We start from the raw sequence: 8441 nt of genomic DNA, 5'->3' as shown, positions 1-8441 counted from the left end.
ATTCTCTGCTTTCAGCCAAGATCCATCTGACATCAGCAATGATATCCCTGGTTCCACGTCCTCTTCTGAATCCAGCCTGAATTTCTGACAGTTCCCTGTCAATGTACTGCTGCAACCGTTTTTGAATGATCTTCAGCAAAATTTTACTTGCGTGTGATATTAATGATATTGTTCAATCATTTCTGCATTCTGTTGGATCACCTTTCTTTGGAATGGGCACAAATATGGATCTCTTCTAGGTGACAGGCCAGGTAGCTGTCTTCCAAATTGTTTGGCATAGACAAGTGAGCCCTTCCAGCATTGCATCCATTTGTTGAAACGTCTCAACAGGTATCCCATCTATTTGGCCTTGTTTTTGCCAGCGCCTTCTGTGTAGCTTGGACTTCTTCCTTCAGTACCACTGGTTCTTGATGAAATGCTACCTCCTGAAATGGGTGAAGGTCGACCAATTCTTTTTGCTATGTATTTGCTGTGTATTCCGTCCATCTTCTTGTGATGCTTCCTGTGTCGTTCAATTTTTTGCCCATGTTGTTGTTGTTATTTGGTGCAGTTGAGTCAGTTCCAACTCATAGTGACCCTGTGTACAACAGAATGAAATACTGCCCGGGCCTGCACCATCTTCATGATTGTTCTTATGCTTGAGCCCGTTGTAATACATGAGCCCGTTGTTGCAGCTACTGTGTCAGTCCATCTCATTGCGGGTCTTCCCCTTTTTCACTGACCCTCCACTTTACCAAACATGATGTCCTTTTCCGGGACTGATGTCCATAAAATCCTTCATATTGCAACCTGAGGCTTGAATTTTTTCTTTGGTTCTTTCAGTTTGAGAAATGCCGAGGGTGTTCTTCCCTTTGGTTTTCTATCTCCAAGTCTTCGCACGTGTCATTATAATACTTTACTTTGTCTTCTCGAGCCGCCCTTTAGAGTCTTCTGTTCAGCTCTTTTACTTCATCATTTCTTCCATTGGCTTTAGCTACCTGACGTTCAAGAGCAAGTTTCAAAGTCTCTTCTGACATCCATTTTGGTCTTTTCTTTCTTTCTTTTTACTGACCTCTTGCTTTCTTCATGTATGATGTCCTTGATGTCATCCCACAACTCATCTGGTCTTCGGTCATTACTGTTCTGTGTGTCAAATCTGTCCTTGAGATGGTCTTTAAATTCAGGCGGGATGCACTCAAGGTCGTATTTTTGTTCTCGTGGACTTGTTTTAATTTTCTTCAGCTTCAACTTGAACTTGCATCTGAGCAATTGATGGTCTCCACAGGTGTAGTTGATTTGATTCTTGTGTATTCCATCTGGCAAGGTCCACATGTATAGTTGCTGTTTATGTTGTTGAAAAAGGTATTTCCGATGATTAAATCGTTGGTCTTGCAAAATTCTATCATGCGATCTCCCTCATCACTTCTATTATCAAGGCTGTATTTTCTAACTTCTGATTTGAACTGCGCTTAACCTAAGCAATGAGTGCCCCCTTTTCCCCTCCTGCCACTTACCCCTGATAACCACTAATAAACTTTGGTTTCCATATACTTGCCTCTGCATTATTTGCTTTTCAGTATAAGTGTTGTTAAGTACCATCAAGTGGAGTCCCACTCACAGCGACCCCACGTGACAGAGCAGAACTACACCATAAGGTTTTCCAGGCTGTAATCTTTCTGGGAGCAGATCACCAGGTCTTTCTCCTGCGGAGCTGCTGGGGGGATTCAAACCACCAACCTCTCGGTTAGCAGCCAAGCATTTAACTGTTGCACCCCCAGAGCTCCTTTTAAGTATAAGTATGTCCCATGATATACTTGCTATATATACTTGTACTAAAAATTACTTGTATTTTTATGTAAGTATGCCCTATGCAATACCTGTGATCCCATGCAATATTTGGAACATACTTGTACTAACAATTTACCTTTTTTAAAGTATATCCCACACAGTATTTGGGGCATACTCATACTAACAAATTATGTACTTTTTGGTATAAGTATATCCCATGCAGTATTTGGGACATACTTATACTAACAAATTATGTGTTGTTGCTCTAGGATTCCAGTTTAACCGGGCATCCTGGTTTGGTTTTATATTTTTGCTAAATCTGGTGGCTCTTCCGCAGGACCCTGACCCCCGACTCCCCTGGGGAGGACGCACCGCAGGAGGCGAACTTGAGAGAAAGCACGCAGCTCTCGTGAAGGTGCAGCTGGTATTTCTCCGGCTTGCGGACGTGCAGAATCTCCACGTTGCTGCTCTCCATGCCGACCGCCAGCCAGTCCTGGTTCGGGCAGTGGCCCAGGGAGAAGATCTGGGGGTGAAGAAGGGAGAGGTGGGATCAAGGACCCCTCAGGATGTTGTGGGAGGCCCAGAACCAGCAGTGGGAGAAAGGGGCGCCAATGTGCCCTCACTTCAGCCCCCACGTAGAGAGGCAGCTGGCCCAGGGCCGGGAACGCAGCAGGCGGCTGCGTGTTCTGTCATTAATATTAATCAGAATTACACGGAGCCCCGGGGCCTCACATCCATTATCCGCTTGGAGCGCACAACAGGGAGGGAGGGGGGAGGGGGGAAGCCAGGCGAGGACAACCACCCCCTTTAGCAGATGGTGGACGCTGAGGCTGCGACTCATTCAAGGTCACACAGCAAGTCCAGGGAGGCTGGCCGTCTGACTCCCAGCTCTAACTTCCCACTGGCCAACACTTCTCTTTGCTTTGATTTGTAAAGACTCAGTGGCCTCATCGTTCCGTGCCTCACGCCATCCTGTTGTTGCTGAGTGCCATCGAGTCGATTCCGACTCCTAGCACCCCCGTGTGACAGAGCAGAACTGCCCCGTGGGGTTTCCTGGGCTGTCATCTTTGTGGGAGCAGATGGCCAGGGCTTTCCCCCAAGGAGCCACTGGCTGGGTTAGAACTGCGCTGAACTATTGTGCCCCCAAGGCTCCCATCCCATCCTGGGCACCAGAAACCCGGCTGCTGCGGGGTCACTTCCAGCTCATGGCGACCCCATGTGTGTCAGAGCAGAACTGTGCTCCACAGGGTTTTCAATGGCTTGTTTTTCAGAAATAGATCACCAGGCTTTTCTTCTGAGGGGCCTCTGGGTGGACTGGAACCTCCAACGTTTTGGTTAGCAGCTGAGCGTGTTCACCTTTGCACCGCCCAGGGGTTCCATCCTAGGCACGGGAAGGAACAAGGTCCTCTTCCAACCTAAGCCTCTTGGTGTCTCACTGGGAAATAAGACACATGCAAAAAAATCCACAAACTCTATAGCAGGGAAGCCTGGAAAGTCCCAAATGCCCAGGAAATCTCTCCTGGCCATATAGGAACTGTTCCTATATATGGTAGGGGCTTGGTGGATGAGAGATTCTCACCAAGAAATGCCCAGAAATGTCAACAACCTACCTAAACCTTGGAGACACAGGAGGAACAGCTATATCCTGCACCCCCTGACTTCCCCATCAAAGGAATCACCAAGCCAAAGAGAAGAGTAGGTAGGACATAAAGATCTTGAGAGCTAAATCTCCCTGGGCTTCCAAGTGGAGGAAAAGTTGGAGATGGGTTTTGAAGGATGAATAGGAGTGTGCCGGTTGGGGAAAGGCATGTCAGCCAAAAGGAACCATATGTGCAGAGGTCTGGAGGAACAATATATGACAGGGTATGGAGTGTGTGGGACCACAGCATAGACGCCTTGAATGACAGGCCAAGAAACTTGCACCCTGCCCCCAAGACAGTGGGCAGCAGGAGCTGGCCTCAAGGTATCTGAAGATCTGTCCTTGTCTCTTCTTGCTCAGCCCTAAGGAGCCCCTGACTTTGTCCAGCCCCTTTATTACAGCCTTCAGTCTGGGCTCTCATAGTGCCCTCAGTGGGAACTTGTCAGCCTCCACCTGTCCCCCAGGTCAGTGGCTCTGTCGTGTATGGACAGTCCCCCATGGTGAGTCTTCAGTGGGGGCACCAGGAGCTGTCAGCAGAGTCCAGGGTCTAGAGTCTGGGAGGAGAAACCAGCTGCAGGAGAGGCAAGGGAATGGGGAATGGCTCGGCCAGAGAATGTGAGAATATGATCTGAGGGTCTCAGCAACCCTACAGCTTACAATAAATCAGCTCTTCCGTGCTTCCTGCGTGTTTGGACAATAAATGGGGCAGCCTGAGGATTTCTCTGGAGGACAAGAAAGATGGACACAGAGCAGGGACTTGGTCCTGCCCTGCACCGGAGCGGGGGCATCCCAGGGGGAGAGGAAGGGAGGCTGGATTCCTGGAGCTTCTTTCTGTCCCCTCCCGGCCAGACCCCAAGGCGCCACCTGGGAGCTGAAGTCGTGCTGCTGCAGCTGGCGGCCCTCCCGCAGGTCCCAGCAGCGCACGGTGTTGTCCAGGCCCCCGGTCCAGAGCCTTGTTCCGTAATCAGAGATGTCGATGCAGCTGGCTCCATCCGTGTGGCCCTGGAACTGCCTGGAGGGAGAAGGGCCCAGCGTCCATCCAGGAGCTGGTGAGGCGCCTCCCAGGCCCCAGCTCCGCCTCCCCACCAAACCCGCCCCCCGCACAGAGGGGTCAGGAGCTTGCCCAAGTCCACCCAACACCCTCCCCCACGCCCGCCACCCACCTGACCATGGTCTGGTTCTGCAGGTCCCAGACCACGATGTTACCATCGCTGCAGCAGGAGAAGCAGACCTTGGCGTCGGGGCTGACTGCCAGGGCGTAGCAGGCGGGGGCCGAGGAGGTCAGCTCGGCCTTGATGCGGGGCGTGGGTGCCGCCAGATCCCAGATAGACAAGGTGCTGGCCTCGCCACCCACGATCAGGCTCCGGCCGTCCGGCAGCAGCTTGCAGGAACGAATGTAGTTGTCCCGGTTCTGGGCGGGTGAGAGCAAGCTCGTGGGGTTGGCCCGGGTCACTCATCCAAGAGCCCCGCCTTGATTAGCCTTCAAAATCCACCCCTGGTTTTCTTGCATACCCCGCCCCTGGTTAGCCTATAAGCCCCGCCCCTGTTGGACTGTAAGCCCCGCCCCTGGTTGGTCTGCAAGCCCCGCCCCTGGTTGGCCTATAAGCCCCGCCCCTGGTTGGACTGTAAGCCCCGTCCCTGGTTGGACTGTAAGCACTGTCCCCGTTGGCCTGCAAGCCCTCCCACGACCGCCGTTCCTCCCGGTTGACCTGCAAACTCCATCCCAGGGTGACCTGTAAGCCCTGCCCACTTGCCTGCAAGCCCCGCCCCTGGTTGCCCTGCATACTCTCCGTCTGGTTTACCTGTAAGCCCCACCCCTGGTTGGCCTGCAAACTCTATCCCCGGTTTACCCGCAAGCCTTTCCACGACCCACTCCAGGCTGGCCTCAAACGCCACACCGTTAACTTGTAAGTCCGCCCCTTGTGTGTCCTTAAGCCCCGCCCCACTGACCTTCAAGCCCCGCCCCCTTTGTCTGCAAAGTCCCCCACCTCGCCCTCACCAAGCAGTCGAGCTGGGCCACCGGCGTCTTGGCGCCGGGCTGGCCCACGTCCCACACCTTCACGCAGCCCTTGCCGCCCGTGTACACGTGCTGCGTGGAGCCGCTGATGGTGACGGCGCAGACCACCTCGCCGTGCGCCAGCGTGTGCAGCTGCCGCGCGTGCCGCGGGATGCCCGAGCCCACCAGGGCGTCCGAGGGGAAGGGCACCGGCTGCATCTGCCCATCCGCGGACACGTGGAAGGAATAGGCCCTGCACAGGAGGGGCATGACCAGCTCGGGGGCAGACTCGGAGGGAGGGCCAGGGCTGCTGTCACCCTGCCGGTGGCCCTCCCATGCTTAGGAAGGCCTGCGACATGACCAAAGGGCCGGCGTGGGACAGAGGGAGCAAGCCTCTCAGGGTGGTCTCGAACCTCCAACCTTTCAGTTAGCAGCAGATCGCGTTTGCACCACCCAGGGCTTCCCTAGTGACATTTAGGGCTAGACAATTCTTTGTGGTGGGGCTATCCTGAGCACCGTAGGTGTTGAGTAGCATCCCCGGCCCCCACCCACTCCATGCCAGTAGCACCCCTCCCCCCCCAGCCATGACAACCACAAATGTCTCCAGTCATTGAGCAACGTTGCCTAGGGGGTAAAATCTACCCCGTTGAGAACTACCATTCTGGACTTTGCTCTTCTTGTGCCTTTCCAGAGTGCTCCCTTGGGAACTCCAGTTAGCTTACAGGAGAGACTGTGGAAAGGAGCTAAGAACCCCACCCCACCCCCAGTGTAAGCCGCTTAGAGGAGGCAGGAGACTGGCCCCATCCCCAGGCAGGGAGCCCCACCCTGGTACTCACGGTTTTCCCCCAGGGATGCTGGGCAGGGAGGATGAGATGGATGACCCTCGGAGATGTGGGTGTGATTCAAATGCCATCTGCCAATTCCAGAAGGCGTATCACAGCACAGGTGACTCCAACCCACGCCTGCCCTCTCCCATGCCCACCTATCATGCCCTGAAATCTTATCCAGACCTCCCCAAGAAAGCAGAGATGCCCTTTCCTCTACCCATAGTACAAGATGAGACAGCTGAGGTTTTCATTTGAAGAAACCCAAAATTGTTTATCTAGGGAACCCTAACACTGGAAAGATCCTTAAGAGTCATCGTCCAATTCTCAGATTTGCTCTAGAACAGGGATTGGCAAACTATGGCCCCCCAGGCCAAATCTGGCCCTCCACTTATTTTTATCAATAAAGTTTTATCGACAAACAGTCATGGCCATTTGTTTACACAGTTTTGCTGCTTTCCAGCTATAACAGCGGCCCCTGCCTGTTCCCTTGGCCTCAGCTCAGGGGTCTCATGCTTCATTTCTTCAACTCCTCCTCATGGGACATCATTTCCAGTCTTCTTACCAGCCTAGTCCTTCCTCAGAAATCTAGAATTGTCATTGTCCCTTAAAAATCAGGGCTAACCACTGTACACTATTTGCCAGGAAGCTGAACAGGACCCTCGCCTCCCCTGACCTGGCCACTCTGCTCCTCTTAATGCAGAATAATCACAGTTGTTTTTTCCACAGTCACAAGTGCTGATTTGTACTGAGCTTGTGGGGCTACTGAGACCCTCAGATTGTCTTCCCACATGCTCTGGCTGAGCCAGGACTCTCCTTGCTTTCCCCATTCCCTTGTCTCTCCTTGGCGTAGCTAGTTTCTTCTCCCGGCCCCCAGCACCTGGACCCTGCTGACAGCTCCTGGTGCCCCCACTGAGGACTCACCATGGGGGAGCGTCCATACACGACAGAGCCGCTGACCTGAGGGGACAGGTGGAGGCTGACATAGGAGCTAGGCACTGACAGGTCCCCATTGAGGGCGCTGTGGGAGCCCAGAGCGAAGGATGTGGTAAAGGGGCTGGACAGGCTCAGGGGACTCCTCAGGGCTGAACAAGGAGACACAAGGACAGATCTTCAGACACCCCAGGCCCAGATCCTACCTCCCACAGTCTTGGGGGCAGGGTGCAGGCTCCTTGACCTGTCATTCAAGGCCTCCATGGTCCAGTCCCACACATGCCATACCCTGTCACACCTCCAGATCTTTACAAATGTTGTTCCCTCTAGCTGACATGCCTGTCCCTTTCCTTCTTCAATTGGCAAACTCCTACCCATCCTTTAAAACCTTAACCAAATGTCCCTCAACATCTCAGGAACATCTGTGTACCTCCTCTTATCCCCCAGCCTTCCCCATCTTGGGTCTCTCCCTCTATTCCAGCCCTGATCACACAAGGCTGAGAGTTTTGGGGGTCTGGGTCCTCTCCCCCACTATCCCACAGCCCCTTAAGAGCAGGTCCAGGACTGAGCTCTCTGGGGCCCAGAACCACACAGGACCTGGCCATAAGAGAGCAAAAGCGAGCATTGCTGTCCCATTAGTACCAACAGGGAAAGTGAGGCTCAGAGAGGTTGGGCCACTTGCCCAAGGTCACACAGCTGCTAAGTTCCTAAGCCTGGCCACCAACCCCAGCCTGACTGCAAAGCTTGTCTTTCCCATACACTAGGCTGCAGCCCCCTAGTAAGTCGCTACCCTTCTCTGAGCCTCAGTTTCCCCACCTGTCCAGCAGAGACAATGAAGAAACTGAGGCTCAGAGTGTGGCAGCATCTAGCCTGAAGTCATGTAAATGGCCCAAGGAATCGCCCAGGCTGGAACCCAAAGCTCCTGTCCCCACCAACCCCTACCCTTTTCTAGAACCTCCAGCAGGCAGGACGCTCACCAATGCTGTCCGTGGAAGGCGCTGGCTTGGCTGCGAGCTGGCGGAGGTGACTGGAGGAGCTGGGCCCGGGGGTGGAGGCGTCCTGGGGTGGGGAGGAGTCACAGGACTTGGAGGCAGGGGTGCTGGCGGGAAGGTCGTTCTGCAGAGAAAGGACAGGGCTGAGCTCCACCAGGCACCTGGCACCTTGTGGCCCAAGGATCTGCACAGACCCTGGATGGGAGGAGGAAGCAGGCACACCTGAGGGGCTGCAGGTGACAGGAGGCCCCGTGTGTGTGTGTGTGTGTGTGTGTGTGTGTGTGTGTGTG

At 53.9% G+C, this 8441-nt stretch overlaps 1 protein-coding gene across 2 annotated transcripts in view; it reads right to left on the bottom strand.

The window, feature by feature from the left end:
- The window catches only part of TLE2 (TLE family member 2, transcriptional corepressor), a 26695-nt gene that overhangs the window by 2684 nt on the left and 15570 nt on the right, over positions 1-8441 (bottom strand). For both annotated transcript variants that reach the window (XM_012556136.1, XM_004378483.1), the window contains exons 12-18: positions 8137-8275; positions 7151-7311; positions 6239-6315; positions 5406-5655; positions 4570-4817; positions 4271-4418; positions 2140-2290 (exon numbers count right to left, since the gene is read on the bottom strand). In XM_012556136.1, the coding sequence (XP_012411590.1) occupies positions 2140-2290; positions 4271-4418; positions 4570-4817; positions 5406-5655; positions 6239-6315; positions 7151-7311; positions 8137-8275 (1174 nt within the window). The remainder of the gene's footprint in view (positions 1-2139; positions 2291-4270; positions 4419-4569; positions 4818-5405; positions 5656-6238; positions 6316-7150; positions 7312-8136; positions 8276-8441) is intronic.

Source organism: Trichechus manatus, unplaced genomic scaffold (genome assembly GCF_000243295.1).
Source record: "Trichechus manatus latirostris isolate Lorelei unplaced genomic scaffold, TriManLat1.0 scaffold00057, whole genome shotgun sequence".
NCBI lineage: Eukaryota > Metazoa > Chordata > Mammalia > Sirenia > Trichechidae > Trichechus > Trichechus manatus.
The sequence above is the reverse complement of the archived record's forward strand: the minus strand, read 5'-3'. Positions and strand labels throughout refer to the sequence as shown.